This window comes from Pipistrellus kuhlii, unplaced genomic scaffold, assembly GCF_014108245.1.
Source record: "Pipistrellus kuhlii isolate mPipKuh1 unplaced genomic scaffold, mPipKuh1.p scaffold_m20_p_2, whole genome shotgun sequence".
In the NCBI taxonomy this organism is placed as follows: Eukaryota; Metazoa; Chordata; class Mammalia; order Chiroptera; family Vespertilionidae; genus Pipistrellus; species Pipistrellus kuhlii.
The window spans coordinates 105,318,898-105,341,471 of record NW_023425515.1 but is presented as its reverse complement, the minus strand read 5'-3'; the positions used below and the strand labels follow the sequence as shown (position 1 = coordinate 105,341,471).

Below are 22,574 nucleotides of genomic sequence, written 5' to 3'. Positions count from 1 at the left end.
TTCACATTTCCTAGTGCCTGCTGCACTTTCCCCAGTGGAAAATAGCCTCTAAAATAAAGTCAGCATCTGTGCTGGAGGAGCAGGCTCCAAACCTGCTTCATGGCCCTCCCAAGCAGGAACACGCACTACCCATGCCTTAGCTAAGGAAGGATGCTCTGAACACAAAGTTAAATGTGGCTATACTACCTTTTATTAACAAAAGTGTGTAGTTGTTGGTAAATGTCACCACGGAGAACACAAACCATGGGTAAGACACACCAAGAGAGATATGCCAGCTGGGAGATTGAAGCACGTGACCAGAGGCTACAGTCAGGATGGCAGCAGGACTGCCGAGACTGCTGCCCAGGCACCAAGATTGTGGTCAAGGCATCGCCGCAGCGCTGGAATTAAGGCAAAAAAACAAAACAAAACACACACACACAAAAACAGGTCCTCTCGCTAAAGAGTGTCCTCAGTGCTCAACATGTAACAACACGATTACATAGGTACTCCATTTAAAAAAACAAACAGACAAGTTCACAAAACAGTTCTGGACACTTAAACTCTAGGTTTTCTTTTTGGCAGCACCAGACTAAGCTCGGTGGCTCTGCAGCATTTCCGACTTCAGGTGCGTTACAGTCTTCTGAGAAAGGCCCAGTACTTCAGAACGCCTGGTGTGGCTGCGGAGAAAGAACAGCGCTGGCAACAAATAGTAAGACAGCATATCAAGACCTATAGGAATATATTTTGATGCTCATAAATGTACATATGTTTAAGCATTCAATCTGATATCTTCAATACTTTCTAGTTAACATATTTACATTAAATGTACTTCATAGGCAAATTGTTTCATCTGTATGTAGGAAGTCCAAGGCCATGTTTCTTGTTGACACACCAAAACAGATATGCCAGCTGGGAGATTGAAGCACGTGATCAGAGGCTACAGTCAGGATGTTTACCTGGGGCCTGTACAACTGTGGAGTTGGGAGATGTCACTGTCCTGATCCCCCATGAACTCACCTGCGACACACCCTGCAAAGCACGGAACACCTCTTACTCAGACTCCTTGTATGGCAGCATCAGAGAAAGAGAGTGCCGCACCTCCTTAGGTAGAAGCCAGGGATGGGTTTCCATTCCATGGCTCCGCGCGCTGAAGCATTGGAGCTGGAACAAAGGCTGGGGTACAGAAACATGCCCGCTGCCTCACACTGCAGCTATAGGTGCTCTGCTGCCTGCTGGCTGTGGCCTGAATGTGGAATTTTACCCACCAGAAAGCATTATTGGAGCCCAAATCAGAAACTTTAAATAGCTCAGTGACACTGATACTTTTCCCTTTGGCTTCAGAAAACAATCACGACCGAACATCTTCAACTATGAGGCAGAGTTGATTGGAACCACGAAAAACACCTTTTCAAAAAACATTTAATGAGGTAGCTGAGATCAAAGATAAAATCCACCGCATACACAAAGGTGCGCAATAAGTGCACATTTAAAAATGTAGTTTTAAATGCAAGCTGCTACAATGCCTAATAAATGTTCTTTCTTCCCAATACTTAAAGGTGCTGGCAAGCCTTTCGAAGAGCCCCTTGTAGAGGGAGACAGCAAGTGGTTGGGAGAGAGTGAAGTGGGGGGGAAGAGGAAGGCAGGACATTCTGAGCACACAGCTTTGGCTGAATTGGTAGTGCTCCCCATGAGACTAAAATGCAGTGGGTGCCAGAGAGAACAAATACCACGCAGAACCTGGGGACATGATGGGCTGCAAGGAGACCTGACTTGAGGCAGCAGGAAGTCCAGGCCTGGGGCACTCTAAGTCTAGGCAATGGTCAGAACTCTGACCACCACCACCTTCCAAGCCCCTGAAGCCATATCAGAGGAAGTCTGGCCACCTGCTGCCCTGCCACAGCCACCTGCATACTGGGGGCTGCTGCCTTCAGCCACTGCCCCGAGTTCTCAGTGCGTGCTCTCAGACAAGGATGGCTTCTGGCTGCGCAACACTGCAGATGCTGACAGGAAAGCCCTCACTTGGAGCACTGGACAAAAGAAAAGGGGTGGTAGCAGCTGGCAGTGTGGACTAAGTGCTTGGCACTGTTCACACACTCACACATGCAGACACACACACACACACACACACACACACACACACACACACATGCACACTGACCCTCATAGAGCAAGTGACAGTGTGGAAAGCAAGCAGCCTCCAGTCAGTGCAGAAATTTTGGGAAGACAGTGTGGAAGGGCCTGAGGCAAGGCTGGGGAGGTCCTGGGTAAGAGCCTGGATCCACCTTCTTCGCCACCCTTCCCTCCTGTCCTCCGAGGCGAGGTGGCTCCCAGCACACCAGGCGCCTGGCAGAAAGGCAGGCACCAGGTCGCAGTGTTAGGTCTCCGTAGGGTACTTGCTGTAGGTCAGAGGAGACAGGGCCTGAAAGCTGCTCTCTCTCCAGGTGCCAGGTGGGGCCTCCGTGCGCCCCAGCTCTTTATATTTACCCAGAATGTTCCTGGCTTCTTCTGCATCCCTCAAAGGGTTCTCTCCATACTCCTCCTTCAGCCATTGCCGGTACTGAAGAAGTTGAAAAGAAAAGCAAACGTCACACACACACCAGCATGCATGTAAGACTTTTATATGTTACATACAAACTGGGAAATACATGGGCATGGGCAGTCTCAGCTTTGTGGTTGGTCAGGCAGTGTCAAGAAGATAAATCACTGTTTCTTCAAGGCTTTGGCATGAACATCAGCCAAACCTAGAAAAATGGCACTTGACCCCCAGGGAGAGAAATGAAGTACACAGGGCCCAAGGAAGATGGTAAAGGACGATATACTGTGGCTGCAGCTAGTGAACAAGGGACCAGGGAGGACTTCACGTGGGGTGCAGGTGAGGTGTCCTTGGACCAGATGTTCTCTGTGGGCCTCTCTAACTTCAACCTCCATGCTTCCAGGAGTGTGTGGACAGACAGGCACCTTCCCAGGTTCTTCTGCGTACCTCCCGAGTCCCCGGAGCACAGTTACCTCATGCACTTCATGCTTCTCAAATTCCTGGAGCTGTCTCTGGAAGCCCAGGTTGGGGTTGGCACAGGACCTGCCTGCACGCACAGTGTGCAGGGCATCTTCCCAGCCAAAGTCAGTGACGGTCATGATGTACGCGATCACCAGAGTCACACTCCTGGAGACACCGGCCAGGCTGTGGGGCCAAGAGAATGGCCCGTGGGCAAGGAAGGTTTAGGGTCTGCAGTCTACCTTCTGATCTGTTTAGGTTAAGGACTCTATGGACCCGATTCTAGAGTCTTCCTGCCTTGGATTGAGCATGGACAGCAAGCCAATATGCTACCTGAAAATCCCTCAACCAGGGACACAACCAGGGAGAGGACCTGAGAGCACACACATGTGCGCACGCGCATAGATACACACACACACACACACACACACACACACACACACACACACGTGCTCTGAAATTGAGCCATGGTGTATGCTCTGTGGGCAGTAAGGGTTACGTGTCTCTAGCAGGCTGAGTAGGGTCCTATTGTAAATGCATATGCAAAGTAAGGTGGTCAAGGAAAGGCTGTGCTGCGTCAGACTTGAAGTGTTCTAGTAACGGTTTCTGATGGGGAAGTTTAGCACATTTCTCATTTTGAGAAAAGCCTATATTCAGATTTGCACAGCTGTATGAAATATAAATTCCTAGACTATGAGACCTACAGATAGTTAAATATAAATAATATTAACAATACAGTAATAACACTAATAAAGCACTTTGATGCTATGTCTCTTCCCTAAGGCTTTACCTCAGAAATGATGAAAGCTTTTAAAAAATACATCCTCTTGAGCTGCAACCTGGAACCCTAGAGTCCAAGTAGAGAAAGGAGTTCCAACTGCACTCCTTAAAGTGATAGCATTGTTTGTATTTCCATTAGAGCACATTTTCATTAAAGCATGCACGCGCGCGCATACACACACACACACACACACACACACACACACACACATATTTCTTATTGATTTCAGAGAGTAAGGGAGAGAGAGGGAGAGATAGAAACATCAATGATGAGAGAGAATCATTGATCAGTTGCCTCCTGCACACCCACTACAGGGGATCAAGCCAGCAACCCAGGCATGTGCCCTTGACCGGAATCGAACTCGGGACCCTTCAGTTCGCAGGCTGATGCTTTATCCACTGAGGCAAACCAGCTATGGCCCCAAAGTGCTTTAATGAAAATGCAAACAATGCTACAAAACCCACCATTTGTATTTATAACATATCTTACCCTTTTTAAAAGTGAAATAAATAACACACTATTTCAAGGACTTTATAAAATTGCAGAACACCCTTTTTAAGCAATCAAACTACCGTATTTTTCGGACCATAAGACGCACTTTTTCCCCCCAGAAGTGGGGGGAAAAAGTCCCTGCGTCTTATGGTCCAAATATAGCCTACACATATACTTTAAAAAAAAAGTTTTTTTACTTGCCCGGCTCTGTGTGGTCTCTGTGTGCTTGCCCGGCTCTAAAATGGTTCTAAATGCTGCTGTTTACTTTTCAGGGTTGATTACATGTGTTTATGACTGTGATGTTGGGTTTTAATGCACATAAAATATTTTAGGACACTATTTGTTTCAGAATCTTTTTTTCTTCATTTCCCTTCTCTAAAAACTGGTGCGTCTTATGGTCCGGAGCGTCTTATGGTCCGAAAAATACGGTATCTATGTTCCTACTCCCCCATGGCGAGTTCCTGGCCCTTAGAACAAATGACAGTTCTCATGAATGACCCCTGTGGACACTGTGCACTGGACCCCCTCTACCACCAGGGCTGCCTCCCACTTCAGCAGTGGCACACCCAGTGGCACCACTGTGTATTTTCCACACAGCTTCGCTGCAACAGGGACTTGAGCTGCTGGTCAACATCGTGCCTCATTCAAGGCAGAGAGGCAGGTACTCAGCCTGCACTCTGACACCGAGCATGGCTCCAGACGCTGGCTGCTGGATCCCACACAGGTTAGTGATGCTGCCAGATGAAGACAGAAGAATGAGAGAGTGAAGGGAGAGCCAACGCTCTGGAAGAGCTCACACTGTGCCAGGTTCTGTGTGCTGTCCTTCAGCTCCACCTGTCTCAGTCCCTTACTCTGCAGGGTATATACACATGCATGTATCAATATGTACCTATATCCACACCCAGAGTACAGCTGAATCCAGGGGCACAGTTGTATGTAACTGCTTAATTCTAAGTCTATTCAGATCCTTTCAAAGCCAAACACACACACAGTCCCAACCTAGATGGAGAGGAAGCCGCCACTCTGGTGCTGCAGTGACGCAGTGCTACACACCATACACATAACATAATCACAGCTCTGTGGAAGGAACTGTATTACTCTGAAAGACCCTGAGGGGTCAGGAGCAAGCCTACAGTCTGTGCCCTCCATGGAGACTGCTCTGATGGAATGGCAGAGGTTGGCCACAAAGGCTCTGCTGTCCAAGGGCCTGACAGTCCCTACAGAAGTCCTACCTGTGAAGATGAAAATCCTAAGTTTTAGGGTTCTCTCTCAACAAAGGCCAACAGTGTTGAACAAAGAGGAGACTCAAGTGGGGTGTGTGTCTGAGATTTTGAGAAAAATAAGGAGATAAAATAATTAACTGCACACAGGGAAGCCCTGAGGATCAACCAAGCTGAATGGCTATCAGGCAAGAGGCATACATACCAGTGGACAAGACAGCCCTCTCCCCGGAGCCGGCACTCGTGAATGAATTTAATACTTTCTTTGAAATGTCTTGTCCTGAGGGGAGAAAGAGAGAAGTGACATTCATGTACTCAACACATGGTGACAAGTCCACCTGAGGTTTGTTAGGTCTCAGCTGTATAGCTTTCCGGCCACACTGTCCGGCAGAGCTGCCTGAGTGTCAGCGCCCATCACACGCCCTGATACCTAGGGGACTGATGTCAGGTGCTGCCCACATCTGGGCTGCTTGGAATTTCTCTATTGCCACTGACTGGTGGTCATGGTGGGTGGCTTCTGCCCAGACCCACGGTCAGTCTGGCCCCCTGATGCTCGGCAGCACACTGGAAACCCCACAGCCACTTTGGTGAGGAAGATGCCCACGTTATGCAGGCTCCCTAAGTCCAATAAGCTAGTGCACTTCTGACAATGAATAACCAGTAAGTCTTCCACACCGGCCTCCTCCTGTCCCAACTGTGTGACAGAAGAGATGTGTGGAAATGACAACTGCGGCTCCAACACCTACCCACTCAGCAGCTTAGTGGCTGCATGGCCTCAGGAAAGCCTCTTGGCTCCCCTTAACCTCTGCTGTTAGTGGGAATGTTTTACATGCCAACATGCTCCATGGACTCTAAAGTTCTCTAGGACGATAAGCTATGACCCTCACTTCTGACCCTCAGCTTTGCTGCCATGCATCTAGTTAGAAGCGGAAATCCAGATGCAGTGCGATGACTGCCACAGGCACTGACTGCAGAGAAGTTCTGTGTGTTAGGTGCAGAAGCCTAGCCGCTCTGGGATAGGCATAAATCTGCAAAGTGACTCGGCATTGTGACTCTACTGCCAAAGACTGGCTTGGTATAAAGTGGGCAAGGAAAGTTTCCTGATGGAATCCTGACATCTGAGTGTTGGTGCTGAGAGTCCTCAGAGCCAGAGAGGGGCGTGGAGGGGTGTAAGCATGGGGTGAGGAGGCCAGGAGGAAACCAGCCCAAAGGCCAGGCGCTGTAGGCTGATGAGGGCTCAGTGCTCAGTCTTCCATTTCTCAAGCAAACCCAACAATGGGGAGCATGCAGCGAAACCCTCAGGCTCTGCAGGTGGCAGAGCAGGTTCTGCTGCACTGACTTCACTGGGCAGCAGCGATCCCAGTCTTCAGAATCCCCTCTTCTCTTCATTTTCTGGCTGAAAAGTGTAGGGAAAGCTTATGGTGGAGACTTCTGGGAAAGTCTTCCTCCTGATAAAAGGAAAGCTATCGCAATCCCAGGTTTCCTGCCAGGGCACTGGAAGTAAGCACCCTGCCTAGAACTGTATCAGATGTCTGGGGCCACAGGGGACAGGCCTCTGAGTAGATAGGTAACAGGATGGTAGGGGGACATCAAGGTGTTGCTGCCCAGGCCTGGGAGCACCCATTTTCAGACTTCCGGGTCAGGGAGTTAAGTAAGTATCTTTATAACTTAAAGCGCTGTCAATGAGATATTCTGTTACCTACAGCCAAATACAATCTTCCTGATATGAGCAACTAATTCAACTGTTTTAAACACATGGAGCCAACTCTTCTGGCTTAGGAGTGGCTACAGGCTGCTGTCAGCAATCCGCTTCGTGGTTTACACAGTGTGCCCTGTCCCCCTCTGGAGGCCACTGCACAGGGGAGACAGGACAGGGGAAGGTGGGTCTGACTGTAGAGTCGAGCCTGACAGCCAGCCCTGAAGCCAGGCCCACCCCTGACTGGAGGCTAGTGGCTAAGGGTGCAGCTGGAGTGTGCACGCAATTGTCACCAGGCCAGCCACACTGGGACATCTAGGGGATTTGAAGAAGCCTCCCAGGCCACAGCCTGTGGTCCGGCCTCTCCTTTGTGGGAAAGCTGCATCTGGGATAAGACAGCAGGGAAGAAGAAAGCAACCAGAAAGAGAAGAGCACATATAGGAATAAATGACAACTGCTTTAGTGCATAAACCACAGACTGCCTGGGAGCACTGCAAAAGCATCCAGTGGCACAGGAGTTAACAATGTTCCACCAGGCAGGCAGGCCTTACTGTCTCAAGGTGGGTGCTATGGCAATCATCAAGATCTTGCAAAGGTGACACACGAATCCTTTTGCTGAAACTTCAGAGTGGGAACACCTTAGTATATCCAGTTTTTATACTTGCACGTCCCCAAGTATTTGCACAATGGAACCTAGGTCTTAAGCACTGTGGAGTGTAACCTGGGTTCAAGAGCAGCCTTTTCACATCTCAGAATAAGAGGTGGGGGTATGGGTGTGGTCAGGAGTGCAAATCCAAGCTTGCCAGGGCCTAGAGACAGTGTGTAAAGGAACTGAGGGGCTGAGGATGGGCCCTTACTCTGTCCCTGTCCCCCACCCCAGACCCTTACTCCTCTAGCGCTGACTGTATCCAGTGCAGTGCGGAGGAGCCTAGGAGGGCTCCTGTGCACCCTGCAGAGCCCAGGGTGCCTGGCCCAGGGATGCAACAATGCCAATAAAATGCCTGTTCAGAGCCCTACCACGAAACTTGACTCATAACATTTTAGGCACAAGGCCAAGCCAAGCAGGCATTCCTAGAAATGCCTTTTCCAAGAAAAGCCAGGAGGCAGGCGTGCTCACTACTGCTTTGGTATGTAGGGAGTGGGGGGTTATTTCCAGGGAAGCTAATGACATAAGCCCAAACCCTGGCCATTAAACACCCTCCTCCACAGTGGGAAATACCCAGGACTCTGGTCCTGATATTGCTCCACCCTTTGACTGAAGCAGAAGCATAGCCTGAGGCACCATCTCACCACAAGCTGCTTCCATAAACACAGGTTCCCTATTCCTGCTCCTCATTGTGTATTTGCTTCCACACAAAGAACTTGGGAGACATTCTAGACTAAGCAAGCCAGCCTGCTGACTCAGAAGAAAAGCATGGTCTGCATGTGTTCCAATAATGCCTGCTACTGACACCCAGAGGGAACACCTGGCCACATGTTCTACACTCACCCAACAATGCTGTTGCTGCTGCTGGTGACCACCCAGAGGGAATCCACTGGGCAGACAGAGGGCACTTCAGCTGAGATATCCTTCATCGGGCTCAGCAAACAGCCCCATAACTGTATTGCCCAGGTGCCCTTCCTCTTCTTCCTCCTCAGTCTGTGCTGGCCTCCTTGTGGACCAGCACATCCCCAACCCCTTCTTCTCCATCCAGAGACCAGAACCAGGGCCAGCCATTTCCTGATCTCCAGAGAACTCCCAGAAAGGATGGTGGGTGGGTCTAACCAAGCCACACCATATGGTATTCATCTTTGTACTCCAAGACTATACAAGTCTTGGTCGCTGCGATCCCCCTGTGGGCATGAGGAGTCCTTCCTGTGAGGACTCTGCCTGCGTGAGCTGAAACCCAGAGATGGCCCAGCACCTTGATGGCAGCTGGGCTTGCTCACAGCAGCCATACAGTCAGCAAAGCCGCAGGAGTGAGGGAGCTTCTCCTTCCCCTCAACAGAGTATGAACATGTGTGTGCACCCTTAGATTATTTTTCCTCAAAAAGGAATGCTTAAGAAAACCACAGCAAATGGGAGAAGTGTTCTACCTGGCCCCAGCTCTAGAGAGTGAGCAAGTGTCAGTCCAGGCCCCCCAGGCCCTGTCTGGGCCCTCCCTCTGGGGCACAGGCCACGAAGCTCTCCCCTCCTCCCCCCCAGAAGCAGTAGGAAGGAACATTCTGCACCCACAAAGGCACTGGCATAACATAAACACAAAAAGCCAATTCACATTTATATCAGCGATTCCCCAACTGCTATATTTCCTGTACTGTCAACATTTTAAAATGGGGCAATGTATATACCATATTTTTCTTTCCTTTCAAAATTATTTTTATTATATGTTTCAGCTGTACATTATAATTTGACATCTGTATGCACTACAAAGTGATCACTCCCAAATAGTCTAGTTACCATCCATGACCATATAATTGATCTCCTCTTTTCCTTTCATTTATTCCCAATTGGTAACCACAGATCTGTTCTCTGTATCTATGAGTTTGTTTTAGTTTTATTTTGCTTTTTGGTCCTTTGTTTATATGTTTGTTTTCTAGATTCCAACTCATGTGGTATTTGTCTTTCCATCTGACTTATTTCACTCAGCACAATACCCTCTAGGTCCAGTCATGTTGTTGCAGATGGCAAGATTTCATTCTTTTTTAAGGCTGAATCATACTCCATTGTGTATAAATGCCACATTTTCTTTATTCACTCATCTACTGATGGACACTTGGGTTGCTTCTGTATCCTGGCTATTATAAATAATGTTGCAATAAACATAGGGGTACATATATATCTTTTCAAATTAGTGTTTTCATATTCTTTGGACAAATACTCAAAAGTAGAATTGCTGGGTCATAAGGTAGTTCTAGTCTTAATATACAATAGTGTACAAGGTTTCCCTTTCCTCCACGACCTCCCTAGCATTTCTTATTTATTTTTGCTAATAGCTATTCTTTGTGGTTTTGATTTGCATTTCCCTAATAATTGGAAATGTTGAATATCCTATCAATATATAATAAAAGGCTAATATGCAAATTGTCCCCTCTACCAGAAGTTCAACTAGGAGTATGACCAGGGGGCAGAGCAGGGTCGGCCCACTAACTGCCCGCAACTCCTCCCCCTGGCCAGCCACCCGAATTTGTGCACTGGGCCTCTATGTGTCTTTTGGCCATTTGTATGTCTTCTTTGGAAAGACGTCTATTCAAATCCTGTGCCCATTGTTCAATTAGATTGGTTGTACCTTACTTTTCATTCTGGCAGATAAGGTTATATTTTATTTTTATATTATTATTATTTTTAAATATATTCTTATTGATTTCAGAGAAGAAAGGAGAGGGAGAGAGAGATAGAAACATTAATAATGAAAGAGAATCATTGATCATTTGCTTCCTGCATGCCCCACACTGGGGATTGAGCCTGTAACCTAGGCATGTGCCCTGGTGGGGAATCGAACCATGATCTCCTGGTTCTTAATGTGACACTCAACCAATTGAGCCACACCTGCTGGACAGACAAAAGCAATCTAAAAAAAACAAAAGACCTAAGAAAAAAACAAAAAACCTCTTTATCATCTAGTACAAGATAATTTCACAAAGAATAGTTCAATACTAAAAACACTAGAAAGGCATAGTCTAAGACAGGGGTGTCGAACTCAATCAGAGAAGGGGCCAAAATCTAAAATCCAGCCTAAATTGCGGGCCGAATGGTTTACTGAACAGTCATAAACTGACAATGTTAACCAGAAATGTGAATTTAAAATGAGTGGAACAATCTTTTCCTTAACAGCGCTGTTAACCAACTCACATGCTACCAAGCAAAACAGTAATATTGGTATCAAGCAAAACAGTAATATTGGAATGTACCTAAAATGCTCATTGTATTGTTTTCTGGCTAGATGTCTGACACCGTTTTCCCCGGATCAATGAGTCAATGTTCGGTTTTATTTCTTGGGCTGTAGCAACCCGCAAAACAGCATGGAAGTTGTCATCGGTAATGCGTGATCTGTGCTTGTTTTTGTTCAGATTCATTATTGAAAACATCTGTTCACAAAGATAGGTGCTCCCGAACACGGATAGAATACGGGCAGCATGAAGTCGGAGCTCTGGCATTGAGTCAGGGGGCAGTAGAGGGTAGAAGTCCTCAATTTCAACATCCTGAAACCTTGATTTCAGGCCACTGTCAGACTGAAGCTCGATTATCTCCATCTGAAGGTGATGGGGCACATTGTTGACATCAACTGTAAAAGGATTGGCAAAGATGTCAAAGCCTGAGTGCTGTGTTCTAAAATCAGAGAAGCGCCGCTCAAATTCACTTAGTAAACGGCTAACTTTGGTAGCCAGCCGACTGCAAGGAAAAGTACCAGAAATAGTGGTTGAGATACTCAAACAAACGGGAAAGTGGGCAAGATTGTCCTGTTCCAGTTGGGACTTCCATAGTTGAAGTTTACGCTGGAATGCTGTGATCATGTCAGACATCTTCGTGATGACTTGTTTGCGTCCCTGCAGCTTCAGATTCAGTTGGGCGAGATGCTCGCATATGTCACACATCATAGCAAAATCACATAGCCAGGCGGGATCCGACAGTTCAGGCAAGGGCTTTCCTTTACTTTCCATGAAAAGAGCAATTTGTTCTCTGAGCTCAAAAAATCTTTTGAGGACTGCGCTCTTGCTCAGCCATCTTACTTCTGTGTGGTATGGCACGTCTCCATGCTCTGCACCCACCTCCTGTAAAAACTGCTGGAACTGGCGATGATTCAGGCCACGTGCCCGTATAAAGTTAATAGTTTTAATGACTGTGGTCATTATGTCATTCATGTCCAGAACTTTTCCACACATAGCTCTTGGTGGATAATGCAATGATAAGTAATCAAGGGTGTGTGGCAGTGACTTTTTTGCATTCTTTCCTTCATTAGTCCAACCAAGCCTTTCTTTTCTCCGCACATTGAAGGTGTGCCATCGGTAGTAAGCCCCACCAACTTTCCCAGGGTAATTTAAAATTATTTATAGATTTCTCCACAGCCTCAAATATATCTCTACCAGTCGTCGTCCCATGCATGGCAGCTACATCCAAAAGTTCCTCAGTGACAGAGAGGTCGGTCTTCGTAGCACGTATAAAGATGGACAGCTGTGCTGTATCAGTGTTGTCTGTGCTTTCATCGATAGCAAGTGAAAAAGCGAGATAACTGCATGCCTGTTCGGCCAGCTGTGATGATAGATTTCCTGAGAGTTCTTGAACTCTATCTGCAATGGTGTTTCTTGACAAACTGACATTTTGAAAACTCTGTAACTGGTCTGGGCATACTTGCTCACACACTTTTAGCATGCATTGCTTCAAAAAGGCACCCTCTGAAAAACACCTTGAAGTACGGGCAATTTCTTTAGCCACTATAAAGCTTGCTTTCACTGCAGCATCATTTTTCGCTGTAGCCTTTGTAAACATTTGCTGCTGTGATTGTAGTTTGCCTTTTAGTTCTTTAACAATTTTATGCTTTTCTTCCAAAGTATATTTGCCATACTTAACATGTTTGGTGTCAAAATGACGACGTATATTGTACTCTTTCATCACCGACACTGTCTCATAACACAATATACACACTGGTTTGCCCTCTCTAAGCACAAACATGTATTCATTTTCCCATTTGTCATTAAATTGTCTGCCTTCACCGTCAACTTTTCTTTTCCTGGACATTTTGGGATCAATATTGGCAGTAAAAGATGTAGTTTATTGGAAATCTGCGTTAGAAGGAAAAAGTTGAAAACTGCACAGGGATAGCTTGATTTGGCAGATGGAGTGGAGAAAAAAAAAGTCAGTCAATAAATGCCTGGCTGGGTACAGATAGCAGATTCTGTTGCGATTTTTATGCCTGCACTTTATGCCAGGAACTGGCAGCTTCTGCTGTGTATTTTTTATGCCCACACACTCACTCTCTCCTCTGCTCTGCCACCCGCACAACCACATCGGATGCCGGACTATAGGTCACGCCTCCTGAATCTCGCGTGACTTGTTATCTATGCACATGTGTAATAGATAGCAAGTACGGCGGCCGGCGAGGCGGCCGGCGAGATCACAAGCCTCCTATGTCACCGCGCGTCATTGTGATGGAACGCAGCAGAGTGCAGTGATGACAGCGCGGTGCGGGCCACATTGCAAGGCCTGGCGGGCCGGATTTGGCCCGCGGGCCTTGTGTTTGACATGTGTGGTCTAAGACAAAAAATAGTTCAAGTTAAAGCCTTATGAAAAATGCAATACACACTTTCCATGTATTTTTCTTTCCTATAGACTGCAAAGTTTTTAGGAGCCATGTGTGAGCAAGTGTATGTAAGTTCTCATATGTGTATGCATCTGTTTAGAAAGGCCACCGAAGTCCACTTAGCTCTTATCTTGCAAAATTGTTTTTTAAATAATGAAAATAAAGAAAAATGTAAATAAGGAGAGAGTACAGAGGACATCAGCTTCACTAAATAAAAATACAAAAAAAGACAGGGAGGTAGAATGAGATAAGAAAGTTTTACTGAATTTTTAAATATCAGCTCTCTGTACTGTAATGCCTCTTCTCCTCAGGAGAACCTCAAGCAGTTTAGAGATCTGTTTGATTCCCCAACCCCGGGATGTCATGAAGGCTTTAATGAGAGAATGCTGCTGACTCCCCAGCACAGACCAAGCTCCCTGTATTTGACCAAAGGAGAAGATGAAAAGTAAGAATTATTCCCTTAACTAGTGACCTGATGCATGAAATTCATGCACGGGGGGAGTGGGTGGTGTCCCTCAGCCTGGCCTGTACCCTCTCCAATCTGGGACCTCTCGAAGGATGTCCTACTGCCGGTTTACAGGAATTGGGCCTAAACTGGCAGTTGGACATCTCTCTCACAATCTGGGACTGCTGGCTCCTAACTGCTCACCTGCTTGCCTGCCTGATTGCCCCTAGCCACTCTGCCTGCTGGTCTGCTCGCCCCCAACTTCCCACCATGCCAGTGTGCTCATCTTCGACTGCCCCCCTTGATGGTCTGCTCGCCCCTACCTACCCTCCCCACTGGCCTTCTCACCCCCAACTGCCCCCTGCTGGCGTGCTTACACCAAACTGCCGCCTCTCTCCCCGCTGTCCTGATCACCCCCAACTGAACCCCACTAACGACCTGCTCACCACCAACTGGCCCCTTTGCTGGTCTGCTCACCCCCAACAGTGCCCCCTTCACCAACCTGATCACCCCCAATGCCCCATTCCCCAATGGCCTGATGACCCACAATTGCCCTCCCCTCTTGGCTTCTAACCACCTCTATCTCAGCCCTGCCACCATGGCTTTGTCCAGAAAAATATCTAAAGGGTCACCTGGAAGGTCTCCCAGTCTAATTAGCATATTACCCTTTTATTAGTATAGATAGAAGCCTGCTGCACCAGTGGGGGACAGTTGGTTTGCCCTGAAGGGTGTTCCAGATAAGGGTGGGGGTTCCCTTGGGGCATGGGGCAGCCTGGGCGAGGGGCTGAGGACTGTTTGCAGGCTGGCCATGCCCCCAGCAGGGAATTCTTAGTCCATGGGGGTGTGGCCAGCCTGGGTAAGGGCTGAGGGCCATTTTCAGGCTGGCTACACCTCCCTCAGGCTGGGGGTCCCCATTGGGGTGCCTGGCCAGCCTGGGTGAAGGGATTATGGCTGTTTTCAGGCTAGTCAAGACCCCTCCAGCAGGGACCTTCACCCTATGGGGGCGTGGAAAGCCTGGGTGAGGAGCTGAGGGCCATTTTCAGGCTGGCCATACCCGCTTCAGGGTGGGAATCCCCACTAGGGTGCCTGGCCAGCCTGGGTGAGGAGCTGATGGCTGTTTACAGGCTGGCCATGCCCCCCAGCAGGAACTCTTACTCCATGGGGGTGTGGCCAGCCTGGGTAGGGGGCTGAGGGTCATTTTCTGGCTGGCCATGCCCCTAGTGATCCAGGCTCCCAGCCCCTCCTTGAGCTCAGGCCAAGGTGGGCGGGAAGCTTAGCAGGGGGAACCCAAGCCTCCTGCTCACTCCAGCTCTATGACAGCTGCTATCTTTGTTGCGTTAATTTGCAAACTCACTTCTGATTGGCTGTTGGGTATAGCAGAGAGATGGTCAATTTGCATGTTTCTCTTTTATTAGTGTAGATGATGTCTACATATAAAATGCCAACTTAAACATTAAAATAAGAATGAACAAAATTGAGCTGCTATACTTCTAACCACTCACTTTCAAATTACATTAACACTCCTTATTTAAATATACAGAAAACAAAACCTTATTTTTGCAGATGCTTAGTGTTCATAAACACTTTTACTTATCTAACCTAATACTATAAAAATTGTGTGAGATAGTTATTTTACAATGAGAGAAGTAAGGTTAAAACAGCTTCCCTAGGAAAGCACAGAGAGAAAGCAAAAGCAAGTATTTCCAAAACCTAATCCACCAATCCATCTCCACCAGCCACTTGGAGAACATGCAGCTGTGCATTTGATACAAACTCCAGGACGTCCCTAACAAGTCAAGCAAAGAAGACAGTCTGGGTCTGGGGGGTTATTGCTACCATGAGAATCTGAATTTTCATGTGCTTTGACTTTGCAAGGAAAGGTGGTTGGGGAAACAGCTAAAATCTTAATGTGCTAATATTATCTCAAACCAGTTTTCTGCATATCAAGTTCCTGGAAGATCAGATGGGGAGTCTGTGAGTACTGAGGCCAAGACAGAGAATTGACCTTTCTGAGCAGCAGATTTGCAGCAACTGAATGCCAAGTGACAGCAATGTTTCAAAAGATAAAAATTAGCAGAAGAATTCCTGTGGTTTGTATAGAAATCTGTGGGTAAAGATTTAGGATATAAAACCTTAAATTATATTCAAAGTTGGAAATAATTTTTAAAATATAAGTTTAAAACAATAAGCAATACAGTTTTCTAGAATTTATTTTGTCATTAAATATAGGGACTCTCACCTTGGCTGGTATGGCTCAGTTGGTTGAGCATTGTTCTACGCGCCCAAAGTCACCAATTCAATTCCTGGTGAGGGCAACAGGTTCGATCCCCAGTTGGGTCATGTCTAAGAGGCAGTCAAAGAATATTTCTCTCTCTTACACTGATGATTCTCTCTCTCTCCCTCCTCTCCCTGTCCCTTTCTCTAAAATCAATTGAAATATTTTAAAACCTTACCAATCTTGGTCATTAGGCATTATTATTATTATTATTATTATTATTATTATATCCTCTATAGAAAGAAAAAAAATATAGGAACTCACAGGCATCATAAATTACAAGTGGCTGGACTAAAGAACTACCAGTTCTAATTGGGTTACCCAGAGACACAATCCCTCTCTCTTTTTTAGCAAGAGCATTAAGATTATTTGTCTTTTGACCTCCCACAATGGTTGAGCGTACAAAAATGAAGGTTCATTCCATCCTTCAAATGTTCCTAATATTTACAGGCTACATAAAATGAGATATGTCATATAGACAGAGTCAAATGCTCTGCCTGCAAGAGTAAGTTAGTAGTCTGCTTATATTCTGAAGCACGCTTCCATTTAGAACAGCGGTCACCAACAGGTGGTGGTCCGAGGACCACTGGTGGCCTGTGAAGTCCAAAAGTCTGGCGACTACTGGTTTAGAAAGCATGCGATGCTTTCCAATAAAACATTTCTAACAGGTAAAGAGAAAAGCTATTTCATAGGCTGTCTTAACATACAAAGCATGCTCAAAGTTCAGCTTAACTCCATAATCTCCATCTAATTTCAGTAGAGCAAGAAAAACTTATAGAACCATGCCCAAAACGTTATGCATAAGCGTTGGTATTATGAAGGATTTCAAAATAAGTTTCCGTAAAGACCCACACAAATGCCTGTGTGCCTAACTCCCAGAAGTAGAGTGCCAATTTTTCTGTCTTTTAGTGAACTATGATCTGGCCTCAGTTTTTCAATTGCAACAGAGGTTGTGCTCTGGTAAGACTTCAGTCCAATAGCAGCAATGTGCATTCTCTACACTAGCATCATTTGCCCCAAACATGGATGCTGCAATAACTCCCAAATGCAAACTCCTCTCCCACACTATGCTTTCATCCAAATAAAAGGAGAGGGTTAAAGAGGTAAACCACACATATTTAACAACATCATTGTACCTATCTGGCATAGATAAGACCCAATTCAAATCTTATGAGTTAGTCCTCTGGCTCCACGGTGATGGTGACTGGGCTAATTTTGCCAGAAGCGGCTGCTGCCTGCTCCTATTACCTGACCTTTCCACAAGCACACCTTCCAAGGAAATGAAGCAGGCCGCCTAAACACTGAAACTTATTTTCAAGCACCTTTTCTATAATTCCCAAGACACAGTAATATCCTCTTATTTTCAAAAGTTCTTAGAGTTCATAGAAAACACTTTCACATATATGATCTAACCTCCAAAAATTCTAAAGGCAGGCCTTTTTAAGATGAAAGAACTGATTTGCCCAAGGTATCTGAAACTTGTTTTAAAGTTGAGACCTCTAATTTTGGGTCTACTGCTTACTTGTCCACATAGCACAGGATACTCATTACTCTATCTTCACGTGGAAAGTCAGGGTCCCATCCTGGCAAGCCCAGCGATTGACTTGTAGCTGCACTGAGAACCCTGAGGGGCAGCACAAAGTACACGTGATGATGTGTCCTAACAGCAAATGCCCAGATGTGCTACAGTTTGATTCTTTCAAAGAGTCAGAGAGCCAATTAGGTATTGACAAATTCAACAGTATGTCAGAACCTCAGTTTGAGATAAGAGCAAAGCAACCATTCTAAAAATACTCCACCAAAATACAGAAGATTGCTGTGGGCTCAGAGAAAGGCAGTGGCTCATTTCCTTCCGTACATACCATGCCCTCCCAACCACTTCTGTTTCTTGGCACGACTCGTAACCAAGGAAGTTCTCTAAAGTATCTTCTCCTCCCTCCAGATCTAAGCTACTACTATTTTCCTAGTGGTCTTAGTAAAATCCTTCCTCCACCAATCTTAAAGTTTGACTTTCCTGGGAAATATGGAGAGTCACTTTGAAAACATGAGCCCTGGGTAGAATGTATTTGTCCCACTTCCAATTTTCTCCTGCCCTTTCCTGACCTAACCCTATACCACCTGTACCCTACCTATCCCCCTCATCCTTCCCCACATCAATCCATCTGCGTCTAGACCCATTTTTTTTTCTCAAACAGGTAGACTGCACAAAATTATTGCATAGCCTGTGATTTCTCTTCTCTGTAGCAGTGAAAAATCAAGGTTGGTTAGTGTTCCACTTTTATAGAGGCTAGATACTTGGGGATCCTACGTAGGGTTCTGCAATCTGTACTTCTGATGTGTAGGATTTGCAGGCAACAGAATGTGAGAATCACAAGGGATGTGTCCCGACAAGCCTATGGAATCCCAAATTCACAAACACCATCGTAGCTTTCAACTTTTCTGATGAAAAGAAATAATATGTAATTCTAGGAGGGTTATTGTATCTGACCTCCAATAACAGCAGAAGGCGAGCCTCAGAGGCAGAGGTTGGGGTCTGTGAGTGCACTGAAGGTTAAGTACTTTACTTTGGCTCCCATATTCTCAGCCTGCAAGGTTCAAATCCATGTTTCAGTAAGACTTTACTCCATTTTATGGCCTTTCTGGATCACTTCTGGAAACTAAAGAGTGTGAATGTTAGAGTCATAACTGCATAAGGTCTCCAGAGACCTGTCCTCCATTCTACCAAAGCCTGCTCCTACGGGTCTCCATGCGATTGCTGTTATCTGAAAAGATAGCAAAGACACATTTCTCTTTATAGAGACAAACTGTGTCAAAAATGTATTCAACTGTGAAGAAACAGAGGACTGGACTTTCCTAAACCAGGAAGACCTGTTCACTGGACTCAAACAGACTTTACAAATACACTGTGCCACAGAGTGGCCACCAACCACATGTGGCTGTGGAATACTTGACATAAACCTGATCTGAATTGAGATGTGCAGTTAACGTAAAGAAAGCCTGCTTGATTTTGAAGACTTAGTATAAAAAAAAAAAAAGGAAAATATCTCATTTAAAAAGTACTTAGCAAATGGTTGAAATGGAAGGATTTTAGATATACTTTTGTAAACAAAACATTACTAAAATTCTTGTCACTGATCTATTTTTACTTTTTTAATATGCCTCCCAGCAAATTCAAAATTACAAGTGTGACTGCATTGTGCTTACAGTCTATTTCTATTGGATGCACTCTTTACACAAAACCCACAGCTTCAGGAAGGGTTTGCTGCTAGAGAAAGGTTGAGCATGTTAACGGTCTGATATGAGGTCCTCTTTTTAAAAACCAGACTCTTCTTACATACTGTTATTGTACAGACCACCATCAAACAAAGCAAGCCTCTGGCTCCAGGCTGCCCCACTGGGCAGGTCACACCTGCGTGGGCCTCCCATCCCCTCTGATGAGGCAGCAGCTGTGCACAGCAGCAAGGTCCCGTGGCCCCAAGACTCTACTCTCCTTTCCTTATTTGATGTTGCATTTCTTTAGTCATTTTTAATATCTCCAAATAATGCATAAAAAAACAGCAACTTACAGGTTTTGAGATGGTGAATCCGCTGCTGGAATACACAGGTATTTAACCCCCTGCAGAATGATAAAAAATAAATTTAAAAGATGATATGCAGTATAAAAAAATATTTGAAGGAACTATTTACTAAGGTCAAAAAAATAAAAAGGAGAAGTTTTTCACTCATCTTTTGTTGCCAAGGAACTGGGAAAAACTCTTTAATTAAGGTTCCTGATTATTTTCCATGATGACTGTGTGTACAAACGTTCATGCTCCGGTCTGGAAACAGCTTGTGGACAGGGGGATATCAAAAAGTGAAATAACTGGGTGCTTCCCAGTAGGTGGTACAAATTCCAGAGCCCTCACCACAGATGCTTGTTTATATGTTCCACATTTTTATCAATTTTGTTTAGGATCCATTGGTAGTAAAAACCTTAATATGATATCTAAAAATTGTAACATTATGGTACAGTTTCTTTATCAAATTTAGTATGAGGATATTTCAATTTCACTGATGTACCTACCTGATAGAAGGAGTTTCTATACATGGGAAATAATGTGATTTATTATGTCTCCTTTCCTGAAAAGCAAAACTTATTTACTAAACTAATAGGTTTTTTAAAAAGAATAAACAGTTTGGAAAAAAAAAAAAAAAGAAGGAAACTTCATATAAAAGTTTATTAAAACTCTGTAAGAATTTTTATGTAAATTCAAGCTGCATAAAAACCAGGTTAAATTTCGGTTTTATTAAATTTTAGTTGTTTCTTCTTCAGAGGGACTTAAAGTATAGTTTAAAAGGTTTGCAGTGTCAAGTGAAAATATAAAGTGTAAATGTTTCAGCAACCTTGGCTTCATAAAAACGTAGATGGACCATTTTTAAGCTTCCTCTCCTGGTAGCCTAACCTCCTGGACTCTTGCCACTGTATCTTTAGAAATAAGTGAGTGGGAACACATCAGAAACTGGAACAAAAACCAATGTAAGAGAGTAAATGAAGGACAAGCATGTAGAATAGTTTAGACCAGTGGTCAGCAAACTCATTAGTCAACAGAGCCAAATATCAACAGTACAACGATTGAAATTGCTTTTGAGAGCCAAATTTTTTAAACTCAAACTTCTTCTAATGCTACTTCTTCAAAATAGACTCGTCGAGGCTGTGGTGTTCTGTGGAAGAGCCACACTCAAGGGGCCAAAGAGCCGCATGTGGCTTGCTAGCCGGGTTTAGACAATATAGTTCCCTCAGCAGACAAAGTCATAAAATAATGTCTTCTAGGATTTTTGAAAAGTTTGCAGTTGTTTATTAAAATTTCACTATTGACTCCTGTCATTAGAAATATCTATGCTATACTTACTAATGTAGTCTTATAAGGAACATCTAAATTTGTGGCTGCCCCAAACCCTGTCACAGTTTCACATTTAAAAAAAAAAATCTCTCTATATATATTTGTATTGATTTCAGAGAAAAAGGGAAAGATAGAAACATCAACGAGAAGAGCGAATCACTGATTGGCCTCCTCTTGTACCCCCACTCCCCGCAACTGGGGATCAAGCGCTCAAACTGGGCATGTGCCCCCACTGAATCAAACCATGATATGATGGTTCACAGTTAATACCCAACAGAGAGGGGAGAGGGGAGAGGGGAGAGGGGAGAAGGGAGAGGGGAGAGGGGAGAGGGGAAAAAGAGGAGGAGGAGGAGGAGGAGGAGGAGGAGGAGGAGGAGGAGGAGGAGGAAAAGGAGGAGGAGGAGGTGGAGGAAGAGGAGGAGGAGGAGGAGAAAGAAGAAGGAAGAAGAGAGAAAATGAATATCATTGATTGGTTGCCTCCCTTACACATCACAACTGGGGACTGAACCTAAATCCTAGGTTTTTGCCCAGACTGGTAATTGAACCTGCAAACTTTTAGTGCATGGCACAAAGCTCCAACTGAGCCAATCCAGCCAGGACACAGCTCCACATTTTGATGCTCCCTTACATAATGAACCCCATTTTCTCAATACGAAGTCCACACCAACTACATTTCTCAACCTCCTTTGCTTTTAGAGTGCAGACTCAGGGCTGGGTTTCATCATCTGACAAACTCACACCAGGTAGATTTGGAAACAGAACATGGGAAGAGTAGAATGGGTAGAAAGCACCTGTTTGGCAGGTGCAGATGGTGGCAGAGGTGGCACCAGACCTCACTGGGCCAGTTGTATGATGTAGTCTGGGTATTGTTCAGAAAATTTCAGCTGAAATTCTATTTCTCTAGTTCCTCTGAGGAGACCATAAACAAGCTCTCAACAAACCCATTCCTGCTGATGCAAACTCAGCATGAAACCTGTTGTCTGCCATGAAGACCCAAGTGAGAGAATTCCACTTCCTGTCTCCTACTTTTATGAGAGGCTAGAAAAAAAAAAAAAAAAAAATTCCCTACTTAGTTCCCATACATATATTTTTCCAGATTTGAGTCAATCATTACATTTCCGAACAAACGGTCCTTTGGACCTTGAAGAAGACATGTTTTATCGCTGCTTGTCCAGATGGGAACACTTCATATGAGTTTGCACAGGCTTTAATGCACCAAGGATAAAAGTTAAGGATTAGTTGCCAGAAGAAAGCGCACCAGCATTTTCTTCTTCCTTCATGTCTGGCTCTGTGGTCCTCAATTGTTCCCTCTGTCTCTGTCCTCGTTTCCCTGGATGTGGTACTGTGCTCTGAGGAAGGACTGAGGTAGTTGTTTAAAGTTCCCAAGCACCTCCAAAATCAGACAGGTATTGGCACAGTAATTTAAAGGGAAAGACAATGGAAATGGACATTATACTGTAAAAAGAAGCCATTTTACTCCTTCCTTCCATAGAGGCCAAACAAGCTTGTTGGTGTAGATCATGCACTGATCATTTC

At 45.2% G+C, this 22,574-nt stretch overlaps 1 protein-coding gene across 5 annotated transcripts in view; it reads right to left on the bottom strand.

Moving 5' to 3' along the window:
* Window positions 1-558: 558 nt before the first annotated feature.
* The window catches only part of DUSP22 (dual specificity phosphatase 22), a 61,656-nt gene continuing 39,640 nt past the window's right edge, over window positions 559-22,574 (bottom strand). For 2 of the 5 annotated variants that reach the window (XM_045584199.1, XM_045584200.1), the window contains exons 4-9: window positions 19,725-19,774; window positions 5,673-5,747; window positions 2,989-3,160; window positions 2,467-2,539; window positions 939-1,011; window positions 559-659 (exon numbers count right to left, since the gene is read on the bottom strand). In XM_045584199.1, coding sequence (XP_045440155.1) covers window positions 572-659; window positions 939-1,011; window positions 2,467-2,539; window positions 2,989-3,160; window positions 5,673-5,747; window positions 19,725-19,774 — 531 coding nt within the window. In that variant the 3' untranslated portion in view covers window positions 559-571. Of the gene's footprint in view, window positions 679-938; window positions 1,012-1,385; window positions 2,540-2,988; window positions 3,161-5,672; window positions 5,748-19,724; window positions 19,775-22,574 lie in introns of those variants that run through there. The other 3 variants (XM_036444750.2, XM_036444753.2, XM_036444749.2) reach the window with 3 other exon arrangements.